Below are 20,500 nucleotides of genomic sequence, written 5' to 3'. Positions count from 1 at the left end.
TGCTTTCCTCGCCTCGCCTCTCTCTCTTCCTTCTGACCAACCCGACCTCGGCGCCTCCCCCCATTTCTCTCTCTCTCTCTCTGCGCGTTGCCGTCTCGACCCCGCCTCCACCGCCGAAGCCGCCCCAGGCGGCGGCCGCCGGCAGCTGGGCTCCTCCGAATCCGAACACGGCGGGGGGCTCTCCCCTCGCTCCCCCCGGCGGTAGACACCTGCTGGCTCTCGGTAAGACCTATTTCCCGCTGATGAGTTAGTTGCTTGGAGCTAGCTAGCGCGGTCTGCCCGATCGATCCCATCCAATTCCCGCGCGCGTGGTTTGATTGCTCGCGAATTCGATGTCCGTAGGGCTTGTTTTGATCTCGCGCTGTCGTTGTAGACGCCTTTGGCTTGGGGAGGTTGGCCGCGCGGCTGCTTTCCGTAGAAGCTTCGCAAGCTGTTGTGTGAGCTACACCAGCTGGGAGGAGGAGGAGGAGGGTAGCCCTGAGCTTAGGAACTTACGCTACGAGCTCGGAGATAGCTGTACTTTTTTCTTTTTTTGGTTTTGCCTTAAATCCTCTCTCGTCCTTACTGGTGTCGTCCTATACTTGGGTAGCTGTTGCCGTCGGAATTATTATCTGCTATATACTGTTTTTAAGGAAGGTGCTGTTTGGCATGCTGCTTGATTTTAATTATTTGATGAACCCTGGCTGATTACTATCATTTGTTTGATTCTTTCGCAGATCCAACGTGTACAGCTAATTTGATCTGTTGGCGCCTTAGCTAGAAGTAAGGATACGGCTGTCTTAGTTGGGATATTGGTTTTGTCATTGCTGGATGCACAGCCTTTTACGGTGCGTTTGCTTTGATGTAGAGGTGGCGACTCTGGCATCTCAGTGATCCTAGGGCATTTGAAGGTGGCCTGCATCCCTGTTACAAGTAAGGGACAACAAAGCAATTTGTTGTCTCTTTATTTGGAGCTGGGAAGAACCCGGCATGGCAGATGCTAGTTCGAGGACTGACACATCAACAGTCCTGGATACCGACGATAAGAATCAGATGGTAACTTCTCTTTTCTCTGTCACTCTGTTTATGCTCCTGGTGATTGATCATTTATGCAAGCTAGGTACAAAAGCCAAAACAACATAGGCACTGTATCTAGCTGACTGATAGTCTAATAATAGGTCATGGATAGCACCATAGGCGCATATGATGAGTTGAACTTCAGTTCTATGATAGGATTACTTTTATTACAAGATATAAAGTACTTCTTTTTCTATGGTTATTTGACCCTCTCAAGATGATTGTACAAAAGGAAACAGTACAGAAAATTTATTATGAACCTCTAAAGTTAACAGGACAACTACTGCTGGACAATCAGTAACTACTAATCTTGAGTGCCTTGAAATGTTATGTCCATGCAGCACCTGGTTATTCTAAAATATTTTTATCAAATAAAAGGATGATACATGATTTGGTGCTAAACTGCCTGGGAGTTTCAGAACGTTTGTTGACATGTAACATGGGTTGACACTAGGCACATCATTTTGATATCAATTTTGTGAAGAATTTGATTGTTAAGGTAAAAACTTTTAAAAAGTTGACTTTCTAACTATAGAGGCATCAGGTACTATAACCAATAATCTACTTTGGTTACTACTACTTCCATTAAACTGGCCAACTGTCCATGCCAATTTCTCTGATTTATACAAAAATTGTTCCACTTTAATGGAGAAGGCTTGTCCTATTCAGTTGATGCCTTGCTGGAAATGCTGAAATTGGATGAGCACCTACCAGTGATGGTTATTGAATTTTGTTATCTTGGTTTTGTGTGAGGTGTTATTTTGGATGTTTTCTATTTAGGTGTGAAAAGTACATGGACAAATTCCATCTTTGTAATTTTATAGATGAACAAACATTTATTAAATTTCACATGTAAAGAGTTTTATGTTTCGTATGTCCTGCTGAAATGCCTATAAATTTCTTGAGTCGTCTAAACAATTATCAGATATCATCAATCCAGCTTCTGTGTACTGCTACTCTAAAGTTCTCATTACACTGCATGTGTGATACACTGAGATGTTTGTTCTAATTTTGTCCTAACAAATCTTTGCAGGTAGACGGGCAAAGTGGAGCTATTGTGCCTTCTAATTCATCTGATCGGTCTGACAGATCTGACAAGCCCATGGACCAAAAGGTGTTAATTTATCTCCTATTTCTTGTGCAGTGTTACTTATCCTTTCTTAATGATGGTATTTAGGAAGTATGTTTGTTATTCTGTAGGTGTTACGCCGGCTTGCTCAAAATCGTGAGGCTGCAAGAAAAAGTCGGCTGAGAAAAAAGGTACTATAACCACAACTTTTTGTCATATTACCTGTCCTTTTTTTGGACAATGGAATTATGACTTCTGGTCTCCGCACCAACTAAGGATGCACATCCATATTATCTCTGTCTAATGTCTATGTGTGTGCATGCGAGTATTTTTTTTTTGCCTTAAATTTATTTAGGTGACTTTGGGTTGCTTAATCAGGGAACTGTAATTGTATGATGGTGCAGTTATGTGAAAATGCCATGGATGAGCTTATGGGTGCACCTGACGGAGAGTCATGGGTGTACAGATGCACACCCAACTCTACTTTTTGGTTGCAAAATGGTCATTATATAGCAGGCTAGCAGGGATATGTATGCTAATAGCTATTGAAAATACTCCATATTCATGACCCCAAATAATTTTCCTTTTCTTTTGGGATGCCGGCTCTAGTAGGAATAGTTTCTAGACCTTGATTACTCTTCTACTCTGTACAAGTGTACAGCTGTCTTAGATATCGTGGGTCCACCACTGGGTGGGTTGGTGGATGGCTATTATGCATATGCATGCTTAAGTAAGCAACTAGCTGACAATCATGTTTTCAGTAGCAATTTAGATAAGTCCATGTTTGTAATTTTGTAAATCAGGGAGCTAATACTGGTGCAACTAATGGGTTGGCCTACAAATATGTTTTATTTAGCACTTAAACTGCTTCTTTTTTTTTATCGTTTTATGATATTATGGGAATTACAAAAGAATTCCAGAAGGACAGAAGGTACTTCCCTTCCAAGAAATAACTAACCTGCAAGGGTCTTTGTTTTCTTTGATGTTTTTCTTGTTGAATGTTCTGGGCATTGAATTACTATGGACTAACTGGGCCAACAGGTATACAAGGGTAACTATACAGATATGTAGAAAACACCCTCTAGAATAGAGTAAATACACAGGTAGCTATGCAGTACATGTAACATCTATAACCTTGAGAATTTACATTCTAGGCATAAGCAATTGAATTTCATGAATTGAAGCAAATGCATTGTCCTTATCCACTAGTATTAATTTCTGTCTACACTTCTTGATTTACCGATTGTTACTAAAAAAACATACTTCTTATTCCTTTTCAAGGCATATGTACAACAATTAGAGAGCAGTAAGCTGAAACTTGCAAGCTTGGAGCAAGAGATCAATAAAGCTCGCCAACAAGTAAGTTTTTCGTGCTTGATGTTGTTAAGTTCCAGTTGACTGCATTTTTTTTGCTTCACTGTCTTAGATGGTAGCTTTAAATGTCACCTGGATATTGTACTGCAGGGAATTTACATTTCGAGCTCAGGAGACCAAACTCATGCTATGAGTGGAAATGGTAAGATTTGTGTACGCACAGTTGCACGCGTACCTGCTCACTTGTGTGTACTTCTTTAGTGTTTGTTAGGGGTTGAACTGATAAGAGTAAGTTTTCTCTACAGGAGCTATGACTTTTGATTTAGAATATGCCCGTTGGTTGGAGGAACAAAACAAGCAGATAAATGAGCTGAGGACTGCAGTAAATGCTCATGCAAGTGACAGCGACCTCCGTCTCATTGTAGATGGGATAATGGCGCATTACGATGAGATATTCAGGCTGAAGGGTGTTGCCGCAAAGGCTGATGTGTTTCATATACTTTCAGGCATGTGGAAAACACCTGCTGAAAGGTGCTTCTTGTGGCTTGGGGGTTTTCGTTCCTCTGAGCTTCTAAAGGTGCATAAGCCGTGTGCTGCATATAAGAAAATTATAAAAGCACACCTCAGGGATACTTTAGTCCTAAAGAAAAAAGTCATCTAATATCTTGTTTTAATGGGTACTGCATCGTAACACTAATTTCAATCTCCTGTAAAATTTCAGCTTCTTGTGAATCAGCTCGAGCCTTTAACTGAGCAGCAGTTGTTGGGACTATCGAACCTCCAACAGTCCTCTCAGCAGGCTGAAGATGCTCTATCACAGGGAATGGAAGCGTTGCAACAATCCTTGGCAGATACGTTGGCCGGGTCCCTTGGTCCATCAGGATCTTCAGGGAATGTGGCAAACTACATGGGTCAAATGGCTATGGCCATGGGCAAACTTGGGACCCTTGAGAATTTCCTCCGTCAGGTAAGCGTCTTTCAAAATCATGTGTCATATTTCAAACTGTTTTGAAATTTTCTGTTATCTCTGATTCTGGCAAGCATGCACTCTTGTTATTGCTGTAACAGGCAAAAGATTTTTTTGAAACCTGATACTAGTTTGCTGATGACTTGACGAGTTACTGAAATTTTTTGTGTTCCCTTTCTTATTTGTGCTTTTGATCCCGAGCAAGTTCTGCAAGTTTTAGATGACCCTTTTTTTTCTGAAGAGTTCTAATCTTCTTTCTGCCAGGCTGACAATTTGCGGCAGCAGACTTTACACCAAATGCAGCGAATTCTGACAATCCGACAAGCTGCCCGTGCTCTACTTGCAATACACGATTACTTCTCACGTTTGCGTGCCCTGAGTTCTCTCTGGCTTGCTAGGCCGCGGGAGTAACAACACATAGGGTGCATCACCGTTAATGCTTCATGAACTGATCAGGGAGGAACGGCGGAGCGGGACTGATTGCGGATGCATTTGCAGAAGATTGGTGGCTCAGTTCCCTCGGCACAAGTTGTATTGACACCTTTTGGTTTCATGTTGTACCTGATGTTGTACAAGTAGGGTAAAGCTTGTAACTTGTAAGTTATGGTGAATTTATGATTGGCAGATTGTACAATTGTATTAGCAATAAAATAAAAGGTAGATAAAGGCTGGAAGAATACCCAGCGATCTTACAGTGGTCGGAAACGAAAAGCAAAGGGGACATCTCGCACGGGATGGTCGATTGTTCTAACTGAATAGATAAGCACTTAAGCAGGGCCTTTCTTTTATGACAACCGAAATATAGGTGAAATGGAAACTATGGGTAGAACATGTTCTGCTGATTGTTTGGTCATCCTATACTCATTATCTTGGTGTCTATATTATGTACATGCACACAAGTGGGCGCTAGTACCACTGTTTTGAGCTTTGTAGATTTATACCTGTCCTAATCAGAGTACTGTATTTATAAAACAACTGCCTTTTTTTTTTCTATAAAAGTTCAGTAAAATGCGTTCTCTTTATAACGACTGCGTCGAAACAGCGCAGTAAGCAGTTCAGTACCAACGGCAGCGAAAGCATCCACAGCGTCGCTATCCATTTCCTCGTGACGGCCAGAGCGATTGACACGGCTGCTACCAGTCTGACTCTCTCGAGCCCGACACGATCTTTGCACCGGGTGACTCGGGAAAGGGGGAGGCGAGCGGCAGCAGCACAGGCAGGAATGGCGGGGCTCGCGGTGTCGGCTTCCCCAGCTCCGGCGCCGGCGTCCTTCCGGCCGGCGGCGGCGGCCTCGCGCTTCGGCCCGGTGAGTCCGCGTGAGTCTGCGGTTGGTGGCGGCGCTTGTACTTCTGGCGCCGCCTATTTCTCTCTTCCCTCCGGCGCTGTGCGCCTAGCCTGTTCGACGAAATGTGTTATCCGAGTCGCCGGGCGAGGATAGCCTTGTTACTCTTGGGTACAGGGTACCCATGGCTGTTGCGATTCGCCTGGTCTCTATGGACCGAGATGGGTGAAATGGAAGGGCGAGAGCTTCAAACTATCGAAATTGCGTTTGGTGTTTATGTTTTTGTAGTAAGCGCATAAACCTTCCTCCTTCCTTGTTCTATTGGATAAGTTAGATTACACTACAGGCATGCGACCGAGGCAGTTCTTTTTTTTTTTTTTCTTTTGACTAGTTGGTATTGTGGGGAGTGGCAAATTGGCAATAGGATAGAGCTTCTTTAGCTCACATCTCATCATTTTGTATTTGGTTCTGATCAATTGCTGCTTGATGCTTCTGTGCAGTGTGCGCAGGTTGCAGGACCTGCTGCCAATTTTAGAACACGAGTTTGTGGACTGAGATGTTTGATCGCTGCAAAGCTGAAGTTCCGGAAGACCTTGAAGAGGCATGGATGGCAGCTTCGAAAGAATCTAGAAGTCCGAGCCAATGATAAAGTGCCTGATTGGTTGGAGGCTACACCACTGACTGAGAATATAATGTCTCGGGACGTACAACTCGCATATGGTTGGTATTGGGAAAACCAATTCTGTTTTGCTACCAAGCATGCACTCACCGAATTTCTGTGGCTATTGGCCTATCATTCCTTTGGTTTCATGGTATCGGTTTGTTTCATACTATGAGTAGAGATGTAATTTCTACTTGTATTCACACTATCTTGCTACTATGTGCCATCCTATAAAACTGAACGGTGGACATCTGCTTGCATCTATATGTTTTGGCATACATCTTATTGTACCCTGTTATGCAGATTCTGGAGGTGAAACATCAAATACATGCCCTGATACTTTGGACAGTTCGGTCATTGAGCAAAGTTCAATGCATCACAAACTTAACCCCTCTGAAACCCATCCTCCTGTGCTGAAGGAAGACCCTGTTCTATTTGACGACCCACCTGAAAGTGCAGCGCCTCTTTGCATTGCTGTAATTGGAGCAACTGGTGAACTGGCAAAAAATAAAGTGTTCCCTGCACTATTTGCTCTGTATTACAGTGGTTTTCTTCCTCAGGTATGGACATGTCATAGCTTTTGCTACCCTCATTTTTATCTGTTTTGATAATACAAATGTCATCATGTTAGTCTGTTACCCCTTTTCTTGAACTAGTTAGTTATATGTAAAATTGCAAGTCTTAATCATATAGGTGTAAAGAGAAGTCCAGTATATCGTAGTCTTGTACCGACACACATGCTAGAGTCTGTTTTGACATATCAAACTTGACTGTTAGGAACAAGGGTAAAAGGAGCTTTTCTCCCAAATATATTTGATGATTTTTGGTAGCAAGCGGAAAGAGTTGGTTATCAATTGTACAATAGACCTACCAACAGATGAATAAAGACAAGATGCTCAACTTGTTTGTTGAGGATAGATAAGAAATCAAAATTTTTCCTTCAGTTTGATATTTGTTGGAGCTCTATGGAAAAAACTAATTTATTTCCACTGTGATGTTCTCAGTGTCCTGTGCAGTACATATCCCAAAAGGTTCAAAGACTGGTTCGCATGTAAATGCTAGAATTGAATGGGCTATGTTTACTCAACCATATTTTAACAACTATCTGGCAACCCATCATCCAACTTTCTGTCCATGCATATAGGTTTTGATATATGAAGTGTCCTTAAATACTTTTTTTTAGAGGCTGTCCTTAAAGACTTCCAGGTATTAACTTAGATGTGATTAACCTCTTATCCAACTTTTGATCTATATACATAGGATATGATACATGAATGTATTTAAAGGATCAATTATCGTCGCCTAATATCAACTGGCTGTCAAGTATCTTATTCGCACACATGGGGTAGTCTTAGTGCACATGATCCTATGTGCACAATCCGCCCAGTGAATCTTCATTATCTATTTATTGCCAGTCCCTCTTTTGCCTTACTAGTTCTATGCCTGTGCATTGCAACGGGATCTGGAGTAATATGGGTTGGGAGGGTTAGGCCTGTTTGGTTTTTTACGGGATTTTCTAGCGTGCAGGTGGGAGGGGTGGGTCGGTTCGGTTTGTAAGGGGATTTGCTCACGCTGTGCGCGGTAGGGGGAGGCGGACAACTATGTCTTTAAAGTAGTAGAGATATGGTAAAGCCCAGCGCCAAACTGCCAATAGAAATGCATTGATTTGCTCGTGAATTGTTAAGTACCTTTGAACCTTTGAATTTATCGCCTCTTTGTCAGCTTCTCCATATGGCCTATTGTCATATCACAACTTCTGAATTTTATATTGCAGAATGTCGGTATATTTGGGTATTCTAGGAAGACACTAACGGATGAAGATTTAAGATCCATGATTGAAGCCAATTTGACCTGCCGGGTTGACCACCAGTATGTCTCTTTGGTAGCACCCAGTTGTAATCTAATATTTCATCTGTCATCACTGTTGAATAGAGAAAATATTGGTGCTGAATTCTGTATTTCTTTTTCTAGCTCTGAAATTACTATGGTTTTCTTTCATGATGGGAGTGAAATCAGATAAATAATTGCCATCAGCCAATTTTTAAGTTGCCTTGATTTTTCAAATATGGTTTATGCTGGGCCCCATCCCCATATGTATGCATGCTTTGGTGGTGTTGGGACTAGACAGAATGTTATTTCAGGCAAACAATTTTGTGCATCGCGCTGATATATTTTGCCCCAAAACTTTTGAAAGTTCTTTCGCAGTTTTAATTATTAGCTATTCCTACAACAAACTTAGGCATAGTTTATCTTCCCTTAAAAATATCTGATGCCATCTAGCTTTCCAAAACTAAGAGGAATTTATGCTGACATATATTCTTTTTTTGTGGATATGCAGCGAAAACTGTGATGAAAAGTTAAATGAATTTCTTAAAAGGACATACTATATAGATGCAGGATATGACAACAAAGATGGGATGGTGAAACTAAATTCCCGAATGTCACAGATAGAGGTAAATTTCGGATTAAAAAACTGTTTTATTTATGTGAGACCAGATTTAAGCTTTATACTTAAACGTAGAATTCCTTTAGAAAAAAAAATCATTTTGTAAGGGCGTACATGGTTCATTAATAGGCCTATTTGTTTCAAAGGGTAATTGTGCAGCAAACAGGATATTTTACCTTGCTGTTCCCCAAGAGGCACTTCTTGATGTTGCACTGTCACTAGCTGACAGTGCCCAAACTATGCAAGGCTGGAATAGGATAATAATTGAGAAACCATTTGGCTTCACTGGTTTGTCTTCACATCGGGTAACACAGTCACTGCTGTCAAGATTTGAGGAGGAGCAGATTTACAGGTTATCTCTAATGTCATATATCTTATTTTTCCTACTGGCTACTTTTATAGTAGTATTTATTTTTGGTTAAAAAAATAAATAATTTCATTATTTTTGCCTGCAACTACAAAAAAAAAAAATGGTGGTCCTTTTTCTGAACGAATGGGGTTGTCTCATCAATTGTTTTTGAATTGCAACTCTACATGTATCCGACTAAAACATGAAATGTTATATATCCCATAGGATTGATCATCTTTTGGGGAAGGATCTGATTGAAAATCTCACCGTCTTGAGATTTTCTAATTTAGTGTTTGAACCTTTGTGGAGTCGCACCTATATACGCAATGTACAGGTAAATTTTACACACGCTCAATTTACAACGTTTTATCTTGTTGCATGTACATTGTTAACATGCCCGAACTGTTACAGGTCATATTTTCTGAAGAAACAGCAGCAGAAATCCAAGGGAGGTGAGTTTAACTCTATCCATTTTTTTGAGTATGTTGTTGAATGATATATTTCTTCCTTTCCACCATTTTTGGTATAATAAATGTGTTTAATAAGTGTGTATTTCCATCCCTAGCCCCAAAGGTGATTGGATTGTTTTTTTAGCATCATTCAATAAAGGAAAAAGAGCCTCTACGATTTGATCCTCATGTAGCAAACAATGTGCTCTGGCCCATTTCATGATTAGGCACTACCTTGTTTCAGATTAAACAATCCGGATATGATGGTGTCATGTTTTTAGATAATGGAACAAAAATCCCAGCCTCTGCATCATATGTGATGCACACAGCCGGGATATGCTGGTGTTATGTAACTGAAATCTTAATGAGTTGTTAATTTCCAAACTGATGTGATTACATACCAATTTTTATCCTAGTTGTTACTAAATCTGTGCATGACAAGCTCATTGCTGTTTCAAAGAAATTCACAATCATCTCGTGATTATCTTAGAGCTCTAATTTTGCATTGTCACATCTATTGCAGATACTTTGGAAATTATGGCATAATTCGTGACATAGTGCATAGTCACATTCTTCAAACAATAGCACTATTTGCGATGGAACCACCTGTAAGCCTTGATGGAGAGGATATCCGAGATGAAAAGGTAAAATAACTACAACTTATTAGGGGTGTTAACCAAGCAGAACTGCTACAGAATTTTAAGAACTACATTGTGTTGTATGTAGGTGAAGGTGCTCAGATCAATTCGACAGGTGAACCTTGAGGATGTTGTTCTTGGTCAACTGAAAGATACCTCTGTGAAAGTTGACAGATATACAAAATCATTGACACCAACCTATTTTGCTGCTGCCATGTACATTGACAATTCGCGTTGGGATGGAGTACCATTTTTGATCAAGACAGGAATTGGGCTCATGGAAAATAGGTACTCTCTATAAGTTCTATTAGTTGATGTATCACTACACTAGTTAATTTCTGATTTTGGACTCAAAATTGTGGTGTTGTGTTAATATGAAAACTGTTTTCATACCTTTAGAGTTTCCGAGGGAAAGTGGAAAACTTTTATATACAAGTATGCACTCTTTTGTCAACTGTTTTCTACAGTCCACCATCCTTTGGTCCCCATGACTGAACTTTTACATGCCTGGCTTTCTGATAATTTGCACACTTTTCCTTTTTAAATAGAAAGTATCACTTGACAAATTGTCAATCATAACCAAACAATGCTGATGTTTCATTTTCTCCAGAGCTGAGATTCGTATTCAGTTTCGCCATGTTCCTGGCAATATCTATCGTGAACGCTTTGGCCATGACATAGATCTTGACACAAATGAGCTGATCTTGCGTGATCAACCTGAAGAAGCCATCCTCTTGAAAGTCAACAATAAGGTCCCAGGACTTGGGCTCCAGTTAGATGCTTCAGAACTCAACCTGCTTTACAGGGATAGGTATGGGGAACACTTGGGTTATCTTGTGATCTACTATAGAAATCTGGTATTAAATCATTTCATTTATTTTATAGGTACAATGTCGAACTGCCAGATTCGTATGAGCATCTTCTTCTTGATGTGCTTGATGGAGACAGTCATCTATTCATGCGCAGTGATGAAGTAGCTGCTGCATGGAACGTGCTAACTCCACTAATCCATGAGATTGATCAGAATAGAATAGCTCCTGAGCTCTACGAGGCTGGGGGTAGAGGACCCGTTAATGCGTACTACCTTGCTGCTAAACATGGGGTCAGATTGGATGATGAATGGTGAGGGGGGATAACTGGCCTTAATTGCTCAAAATGTATGAGAGATTCTTTTCGTTTTTAGGTCAGCAATGTACAGTCCCTCTTCTATTACCAAATCCGATTGACAAATTTCATCAAGAAATGCAACAAAAAATAGAAATGGTTCCTTTCCTACTTTGTCACTGTTGAAGGTATAAGTGTCTTTTCCCATTATTATATGGTTTTGTTCCATTGTACTCGATATTGCAGATTGTTAAAAGTGTTTCCCCAGATTGCACCACCCGGGGCAGCGGAGGCGGAGAAATGCATGTGACGCCTAAAGTTCGTAAGTCGTAACTCGTTCTGGTACTGTGTTATGAGTAGTGCTTGTTAAGTTGTTGTATATGAGTTATTCCAAAGTAACATCCATAATGTTGATTTAAGCCTTCCTAGGCTTCGTCTTCTTTGCTTATAATTTGATAGATTTTAGTGACTACTACCGTAGTACTGGAAACTTTGCCCCTTTCAAATTCTTTCGTTGGCAAGATATTGTTTGTCAACAAGTCGCATGGACTGTTCGCGATTGCAGGTGGCCAGGTGGGGAGATGAGCACGGAAATTTGGCTTAAGGGTCTAAAATGCTGCATATTGTTTAGTGCGCTTAATCCATCGTCCGTAGTTTACTTATGCTTACCCTATATCTTGATTCTTGATCTTACATTCTTATGTGAGATCTTGATAATAAATTTGCAGTTTACATGGCAAGGAATTTGACACAGCAAGCAACAGAGATTGAACGGCCAGTTGCATCACCAGAGAGTCTCATGGTAATAGGAAGAGATTTGTTTGTTTTTTTTTTTTACATGGATGTCTGTACGGCATAGAGTTGCTCATATCCAAACTATTCAGCTATAACAAATTATGGTCAGAGCAATACGAGACTAAAGTTTGTCGCACTGAGCAGGGACGAAGGACAGCTTGCTATTCTGCAGATCATAGAGTACGTGCATGTTCTGCTACTGGAAATTGCCTATGGTGGTCACCTCTCCGCGTTCAATAATGGCAAGGCAGAGGATACTGTTACCCGCGTCGTCGGGGACCTCGAACACGTAGTTCTCCCGGGGCAGGTCCATCGTCGCGCCCTCGAAGTGCAGCACCAGCTTCGGCACGTACGGTTTCGCCTGCGACGGCGCCGAGAAGCAGGTGTAGGGATCCGTCGTGTTGCCGGACACCACGGGAAGCTTCACCTGCGCGGCGAACGCGTCACGGACGAGCCGGTAAACACGCGTCGGCAGCGACGTGATGGCAGTGCCCGAGTCGATGATCGTTCCGCCGGTCCCGTTCTTTAGAGCTGCGACGGGAGGGACAGGGGCCCGCGGCCGAAGCCAGCGATGCCGGTCTCGTTGGAGTAGAAAACACCGGTGTTATTGAGGCCGCAGCCGAAGGTCACGCCGGGAAGGGAGGTGCCGGCGACAAACGTGAACGTGTCCGCCTCGAGCAAGCCGATCGTCACCGAATTGTCGCCATAGGTGCAGGAGTAGGCGCAGGTCTGGACCGTCTGGTTGAGGTTGACGACGCACCCCGTCACACTAGGGTCCAGCTTGCACTGCGTGGAGTCGCAAGGGAGAAAGGCGTGCGTGGAGGATCGCGACGTGTCGAAGTAAGGGAGAGACTGGTTGAAGCATACAGCGCACGGTTGGCACTGCGTCCAGACGAGGTCGCTGCCAGTGTCGAGCGTCAGCTGCACCGGCTGCGGCGGCGTGCCGATGGCCAAGTGCACCAGGTACTCCGAGAAAGTGGGCAAGCCGTCGGCGAAACCCCCCGGGGATACCGGCGCGCTCGCGGGGCTCGACAGCCGCCGCGCTGCGCGGGCCTTGCTGCGCAGCGCCATGCGCTGCATCAGCTCCCGCACGGACAGGCCGCGCCCGGCGTCGGCGTGCGTGAGCTGCATCCGGACGGTCGCCGCAGCATTGCAGCGAGAAATGGCAAGCGCTGCAAGCAACGTGACTATGACGAAGGCTAGATTTTGCATCTCTACCGGTTGCTTGACCGATGTGCAAGAAGTACCTGTTGACTGTGTCTGTTCGCTGTCTCCGGTGCCACCGTACGTGCCAGTGCTATCCCGCTAGAGGCGTTTGTGCTGCAAATACCAAGCGTATTAACTCTATATATTGCGAGTTTATGCGCGTGTTAGCGTCAGCAACTACAAAATACTACTGTAAGTTCACCGCCAATTTTGGACTCGCGCGCTTCTCCACGCTAAAAGATAAAGTACCTCACCACACATTCACACCATTAGAATTGCCCCTATTAACATTTATATTTCCTCGCAGTTAGCCTCTTAGGAACCAAATGTATGAAAGCTGAGAAGTTCTCTCAGATAACCGAATATTAGTAGCTTTTTAGGTCTACTTAGAATGTACAGGTATTACAAAAGTCCCGTGGAAAACAACTTTATCTATTAGGAATTTGACAAAGAGTGATTCTAATCATTTGTGTCGATGTTTACTCATTTATTACAAGTCATCTTAATGGTTATGAAAGAAATCTTAAAAAGTTACAAGAAAGATTATTATGTAATATATCACTCTACTGATATGCAAGTTTCAATTGGACATTTATAAGTTGTAACAAAAATAATGAATCAAACTTTAACTAGCATATAACTTGTAAAATATGTCTTGCCATTTTTTTTAGATTTTTTTTTTCATAACTATTTAGTTGATATATAATAAATGAGTGGACGTCCATCCGAGTGATTAAAACAGTTTCCCAAAGTTAACCCATTGACCACATCACACACCTCATAAATGCGGCACTGGTAGTAAGGGGATTTCAGGATTACCCTCTCCAAATAGTTTAATTTAGGGCATATCAGTAATGTGTCTGATATATGGGATGATTAACATGTCAATTTGGAGGAATGGGAAAACTTGGATTTTACATTAATAGTGCTAGATAGTAGATTTACTACATTAAAATTCCTTTTAATTCTACATCAGAAGGATAAAAAAAATGGCCATCCATATCAACAAAAAATGTACTTAGATTAGAAGAGAGGCAAATAATTTTTTATTAAAATCAAGATAATTATATCATGATATTTTCGGTCTCTTCATGGTTAAGATGTACACAACCCAAGAAAAAAGACAATGACAATTAACATGTATTACCTCCATTATAAAATATAAAGGATTTTGTCTTTAAATTTTGGTTATGCATCTATATTATCACAATCTCTTATATTTTTAGACAAAGATAGTGCAATTTAAAAACAACTGGATTTCAAAATATGGATAAAATAAATAAGCGGTCGGATTTATATATGAATACAATTGCATCACATTATGTAGAAATCTACGTCGTAGATTTATTAGCAATGAGCTAACATTGATGACTACAGATTATAGTTTAAATACGTGTACAGATAATATTAATTACACGCATGTGGATACACTTTTAACAAATAATTTGATAATGTTCACGAATCTATCTCGGCCTTTGATTCTTGAGGGTGTGTTAAAAGGATCGTGAGTGGGAGATGTCTGCGTGGTGTGTGTTCTTCAATGTGTAAAAAAAAAAAATCATGCACAAAAAAGTAGAAGCTTAATTATTTTGTTGAGAAATTCAAAACATTTTATGTAATAGAGAATGTGCGCGATTTCACAATAAAATCAATATGAACCTAGCAAATTGAATCATATACAGATAACGTTATATCAATAGAATCCACATATGCGAGATAATATGTTAGATTAGCAACTAGTACTATGGTTGACGTCGAAGTTCGAACATGCGGTGGGAACGCATTACGAACTGGCCTCGCGCATCCGCATCCATGTGCCGATGTGCGAACCTCCAAAAGCTAGCTGCTCTAGGGACGAAATGAAAATCTTCCACTTGGGACAACTGTACAGGATAACAGCGTAAGCAGAGAAGGGGAAAAAAAACACGGAGCAGTTGGTATTATTTGTCCTGATCGACTTCGTCGAAGAGTCATCCGGACCGACTTCATTGGTACTAGTTTTGTTGCTGAACAAACCTTACTCTATTATGGCTGAGCATCACCACCAGCTGACCAGCATTGTAATATCATCCCCTATACGATAATTTAAGGATTTTTGTCAAAACGGTTCCAACTGATTCCTTAATCTCATTTTTAATATTTCCTACTCTCTATCCCGTAATTGTCGTTACCCACTTATATGGATGCACTTTGGCTCCTAATCACGTGATCGAATGTGATATCACGGGAAGGAGGGCCGGTTTCTGTTGGAATTTTTCTAGAGCCCACACCTTTTAGTTTTTAGGAAGTCAATTTTAACCAATCTACGAAAAATTTAGCAGTTTAGAATTCCCATAACTAAATCTAGGGGATTGCCCCGTGTAGTTTTGCGCAGAGCTAGATAATTCACCATTATATGCATATTTAGATTTTATATAAAAGTGGGTATGTTTGGGGGAGTTTAAGATTCTAAGAAGCAGTAGTTTATGAGAATCTGGAGAAGCTGGGTTTTCCAGCTTTTGGCTTCTAATTCATTTTTTAATTCTACAACTATAACTTCTCAGAATCTAAATAAAACGCTATACTATTTAGGAGAGCTTCTAATTTTATGAGATGTGCCAGAAGCTCCTCCAAACATGGGGGCCTAGATCTATTTCTATGGACTTAGATTTCATATACAACACTTAACTTCTATTTCTATAGATATAATCGTATTTCGTATACAACTGTATTAATCAACCTATACCATTATAATTCGAACCCACCATGACCTAACAATTAAGATATTTTTCTCTTTTTTTATTTATGTCAGAATTTTTATGTTGTGTTCTTTTTCTGGGTTGGGGGACTAATCTCTCCAACCCGTAAAACGGAACGACTCATTAGCGCATGATTAATTAAGTATTAGCTAAATTGTTTTTATAAAATAGATTAATATGATTTTTTAAAACAACTTCCGTATAGAAAATGTTTACAAAGAATACACCGTTTAGCTGTTTAGGGAAGTGTGTACGTGGAAAACGAGAGAAGCGAGTTGGGAAAGGAGGGGGAAGAACACTCTATATTAAATATGATGCCTTCTTTTAAAGCTATCTTAATAATATCTAATAGACAAATAGATAGATAGATAAATTTTGGAGGTAATCCCTCCATCCACGAAAGTAACACATATTACTTTTGTCACCAAGATCAAGGAGAAATTAAATCATGTTGGAAGTTATAAAATTAAGAAGTAAATGCAAGCATGCAACCAATAAGTATTTATATGACTTCTTGGGTTCTAATCAAACATTTAATTTATCTCTTCATTTAAGTTTTGAATGCATAAAGACTACAAATAAGAACAACTTATTTAGAAAAAAACTCAAATGTGAAATATGTCTAACTTTTGTGGATGGAAAGAGTAGAATTTTGAGATGTTGTTTCTGATGCTCAACCCTCATTTAATTTCCCATTTGTTTTGAATCCGTAGGAATTCGCTGGTGGACTCGAACTTTACGAAGCTGTGTTGATCATCAAGAGCAGCCTCCATGGCGAACCCGGCCCGGACGTGGTAGGCAGGCAGGCAGGCTGGTGGCATTTGCCTAAATATTGAACACGTTGCGAACTTGGGGATCGGTAGGCTCCTCGAACCCACGATCACGCACTAACTACAGCGAGTCTGCCCGCTAGAGGTACGTAGTAGAAGAAGTAATAATCCGAAGGGTCCTCGTATAGTCTTGTCACCCAGCCACCGCCGATTACCTAGGGTGTGTTTAGATTTAAACTTTGGATCTAAAGTTTGTAAAATTTCATCACATCAACCTATCATACACACACAAATTTTCAATCACATCATCTTCAATTTTAACCAAAATCCAAACTTTGGATGAAACTAAACGCAGCCCAGGTTATCCGCCGGGCCGCCGCGGCAGCGGCGCGCTCTCGATCGAACGACCAAGTGCACACAAGTTTTGTACTCCGCAGCTCCTCCACAAGACCACAAGGGGAATTCTCTACACATATAAAGTTTAGAGATCCAAAGTTTATATATCCAAATCAAATTTGAATTTGAATCCAAATATTTTTTATATATAGTATTTTTATACACCTAAAGTTTATACACCTAAAGTTTATAGACCCAAAGTTTTATAAGTCAATAGTTTACACACCCGTTTCAAATTTGAATTTGAATTCAAATATTAGTTTATAGACCCAAAGTTTATAAGTCAAAAGTTTACATATCCGTTCAAATTTGAATTTGAATTCAAATATTAGTTTATAGATCCAAAGTTTATAAGTCAAAAGTTTACATATCCGTTCAAATTTGAATTTGAATTCAAATATTAGTTTATAGACCCAAAGTTTATAAGTCAAAAGTTTACATATACCCGTTCAAATTTAAATTTGAATTCAAATATTAGTTTATATAGACCTAAAGTTTATAAGTCAAAAATTTACATATCCATTTCAAATTTGAATTTGAATTTAAATATTTATGGTGTAGTAGGAAGAGAAGAAGGGGAGGAGGAGGGGGGGGGGGGGGGGGGAGGGGGAGGAGGAGGGAGCGTATATATAGGGCGCAATCACGTGCTGGACCAATTACCGCAACTAGTGTAGTGCAGCACGTTCGTCGTCATGAAGGAATTTGATCACATTCTTATAAGAAAATTACCTCAAATTTTCCGCTTACAAGGCAAGGAGTTTAAAATCCAAAAAAAATAAATAATAAATTTGATTGTGAATATACGTTAACTAACTATAGTTTAATTTATTTTTTTGTTGTGACTTGTAAAAGTTAAACTTTAACTTGCATGTTTGTGAAATGATACTTTCCCGTCCTAAAATATAGCAACCTACTAGTACCGGATGAGACGTATCATAATACTACGAATTTGGACAGGGGGTATGCCCAGATTCATAGGACTAGGATACGTCTAATCCGTTTTTAGATTGCTATAGGATGTAGCTATATTTATGGCGCCATATTTTTCATCAAAAAATAGTCGGCATGTATTTACATTGTAAGTCCCTAAATTACATATGTAATTTTAGTGTATTTACAATGTAAGTCTCAAAATTACATATGTAAGTACTAAAATTACATATGTAAATTCGAAAATTACATACTAATTACATATGTAAATGGGGTATAAATGAGGTGTAACTACTGTGTAAGTGGCTGAAAAAAAGTCGACTGTAGCATATGGCGCCATATTTCTAGCAACTCCGTTGCTATATTCTAGGGCGAAGGGAGTATATCATATGTTAATACATATTTTTTTAAAAAATAATATATTTTTGATAACTATTTGAGTATCATATGTACATAACGAGGGGAAGTTCCCTCAAAAGTTTAAAATCCACTCGTCAATAGAATACAACACACGTTCCTCAAAGAGGAATTTGCAGCCTACATATGGTAATGTATTCTAACATTACGAGTTGGATGTACGTATGGCGTGCAGTTCCACCGTTCAGCATCCAAATTATTCATACGTAACAGAATTACAGATTATTCATCCAAAGGTACGTAATCACAAGTAGCTAGCGATACGGACGTCGTAGCCAGGTCGTCTATGCGAAATTAAAGTTTGTCGCACTGAGCCGCGACGAAGGACAGCATGTTGTTCTGCAGATCGTAGAGTACGTGCATGTTCTGCTGCTGGAAGTTGCCTATTATGGTCATCTCGTTGCCTTCGTTAATGACAAGACAGATCATGCTGTTACCCGCGTCCTCGAATACGTAGTTCTCCCGGGGCAGGTCCATCGTCGCGCCCTCGAAGTGCAGCACCAGCTTCGGCACGTCCGGCTTCGCCTGCGACGGCGCCGAGAAACAGAAGTAGGGATCCGTCGTGTTGCCGGGCACCATGGGAAGCTTTATCTGCGCGGCGAACTCGTCGCGGACGACCTGGTAAACCTGTGGCGGCAGCGACGTGATGGACGTGCCGGAGTCGATGATCGTTCCGCCTGTCCCGTTCGTCAGCGCGAACGCGGACTCCGGCACCGGCAGCCTAGTCGACCCCACGGTGATGCCCTTCAGCGCGAGGTAGTAGAAAGTTGGATTTTTGGCGTCCTGGATTAGGGGTGTGGTCTGGACGGCGCCCTGGCCGTTGCTGAAGAGGTCGGCCGGCAGATCGAGCAGGACGGTGCTCGGTACAGCTTCGGTTATGGTGGTGAAGCAGTGGGAGAAGTTGCCCACTTTGAGCTGCGACGGGAGGGACAGGGGCCCGCGGCCGAAGCCAGCGATGCCGGTCTCGTTGGAGTTGAAAACACCGGTGTTATTGAGGCCGCAGCCGAAGGTCACGCCGGGAAGGGAGGTGCCGGCGACAAACGTGAACGTGTCCGCCTCGAGCAAGCCGATCGTCACGGAATTGTCGCCATAGGAGGAGTAGTAGGCGCAGGTCTGGACCGTCTGGTTGAGGTTGAGGCATCCCGTCACACTCGGGTCCAGCTTGCACTGCGTGGAATCGCAAGGGAGCAAGGCGTTCGTGGAGGATCTCGACGTGTCGAAGTAAGGGAGAGACTGGTTAAAGCATACAGCGCACGGTTGGCACTGCGTCCAGACGAGGTCGCTGCCGGTGTCGAGGGTCAGCTGCACCGGCTGCGGCGGCGTGCCGATGGCCAAGTGCACCAGGTACTCCGTCAAAGGGGCGCCGTCGTACGCCCCCGGGGATACCGGTGCGCTCGCTGAGCTCGAGAGGAGCCGCGCGGCGCGGGCCCTGCTGCGCAGCGCCATCCGCTGCATCAGCTCACGCCCGGCCAGGCCACACCCAGCGTCGGCGTGGGTGATCTGCATCCGGACGGTCGCCGCAGCATTGCAGAGAGAAACGTAAAGCGCTGCAAGCAACGCGATCCAGAGAGCTAGCCTTCGCGTTTGGATCGGTTGCTTCATTAGCTGATGTGCAAGAAGAACTTTAGTTTCTTCTTATTATTTTCACTGTGCCTGCTCCCTATGCCAGCAGTACTAGCTAGCTGCTAATCTGCGATCTCAGTTTGTTCTGCTAGTTCCAACCGTAATTGGCTCTATATATAGCGTGAGCATGCATGTTAACGTTAGCAACTCTGAATTAATTATAGAGACCCCATAAAAAAGAATTAATTATAGAGAAAAATCCACTTTACATCTCTGATCTTCACGAATTAATCCCCAAACTCTACGTTAAACTTTAAAATCGGTCTCTATTAATCCCTGAACTCTATGTG

At 41.7% G+C, this 20,500-nt stretch overlaps 3 protein-coding genes and 1 pseudogene across 3 annotated transcripts; 2 read left to right on the top strand and 2 right to left on the bottom strand.

Annotated features, from left to right (window-relative positions):
* Positions 1-17: 17 nt before the first annotated feature.
* On the top strand, positions 18-5,330 carry LOC127766087 (transcription factor TGA2.2). Its single transcript, XM_052291120.1, has 10 exons — positions 18-222; positions 717-762; positions 848-1,035; positions 2,090-2,170; positions 2,257-2,316; positions 3,407-3,484; positions 3,590-3,641; positions 3,745-4,016; positions 4,161-4,406; positions 4,671-5,330. The coding sequence occupies exons 3-10, from the start codon at positions 970-972 to the stop codon at positions 4,815-4,817; spliced, it is 1,002 nt and encodes a 333-aa protein (XP_052147080.1). The 5' UTR covers positions 18-222; positions 717-762; positions 848-969; the 3' UTR covers positions 4,818-5,330.
* Positions 5,331-5,458: 128 nt separating this feature from the next.
* Positions 5,459-11,506, top strand: LOC127766086 (inactive glucose-6-phosphate 1-dehydrogenase 4, chloroplastic). Its single transcript, XM_052291119.1, has 12 exons — positions 5,459-5,712; positions 6,189-6,408; positions 6,653-6,909; positions 8,124-8,218; positions 8,688-8,802; positions 8,942-9,147; positions 9,370-9,478; positions 9,556-9,596; positions 10,117-10,237; positions 10,320-10,519; positions 10,842-11,042; positions 11,117-11,506. The coding sequence occupies exons 1-12, from the start codon at positions 5,629-5,631 to the stop codon at positions 11,355-11,357; spliced, it is 1,890 nt and encodes a 629-aa protein (XP_052147079.1). The 5' UTR covers positions 5,459-5,628; the 3' UTR covers positions 11,358-11,506.
* A 50-nt stretch (positions 11,507-11,556) lies between these two features.
* On the bottom strand, positions 11,557-13,342 carry LOC127766090 (aspartic proteinase nepenthesin-1-like; annotated as a pseudogene).
* A 5,539-nt stretch (positions 13,343-18,881) lies between these two features.
* On the bottom strand, positions 18,882-20,189 carry LOC127769075 (aspartic proteinase nepenthesin-1-like). The gene has a single exon (XM_052294781.1). The coding sequence runs from the start codon at positions 20,187-20,189 to the stop codon at positions 18,882-18,884; it is 1,308 nt and encodes a 435-aa protein (XP_052150741.1).
* Positions 20,190-20,500: the final 311 nt, after the last annotated feature.

Source organism: Oryza glaberrima, chromosome 3, assembly GCF_000147395.1.
Source record: "Oryza glaberrima chromosome 3, OglaRS2, whole genome shotgun sequence".
NCBI classification, from domain to species: Eukaryota; Viridiplantae; Streptophyta; class Magnoliopsida; order Poales; family Poaceae; genus Oryza; species Oryza glaberrima.
This window is presented reverse-complemented; position numbering and strand designations above follow the sequence as displayed.

Coding starts and splice junctions, on each gene's coding strand:
- LOC127766086 (XM_052291119.1), top strand. CDS start 5,629: ATGGCGGGGCTCGCGGTGTCGGCTTCCCCAGCTCCGGCGCCGGCGTCC. Junction 5,713..6,188: donor CGGCCTCGCGCTTCGGCCCG/GTGAGTCCGCGT, acceptor GCTTCTGTGCAG/TGTGCGCAGGTTGCAGGACC. Junction 10,520..10,841: donor ATTGGGCTCATGGAAAATAG/GTACTCTCTATA, acceptor CATTTTCTCCAG/AGCTGAGATTCGTATTCAGT.
- LOC127766087 (XM_052291120.1), top strand. CDS start 970: ATGGCAGATGCTAGTTCGAGGACTGACACATCAACAGTCCTGGATACC. Junction 1,036..2,089: donor CCGACGATAAGAATCAGATG/GTAACTTCTCTT, acceptor AAATCTTTGCAG/GTAGACGGGCAAAGTGGAGC. Junction 3,642..3,744: donor TCATGCTATGAGTGGAAATG/GTAAGATTTGTG, acceptor TTTTCTCTACAG/GAGCTATGACTTTTGATTTA.
- LOC127769075 (XM_052294781.1), bottom strand. CDS start 20,189: ATGAAGCAACCGATCCAAACGCGAAGGCTAGCTCTCTGGATCGCGTTG.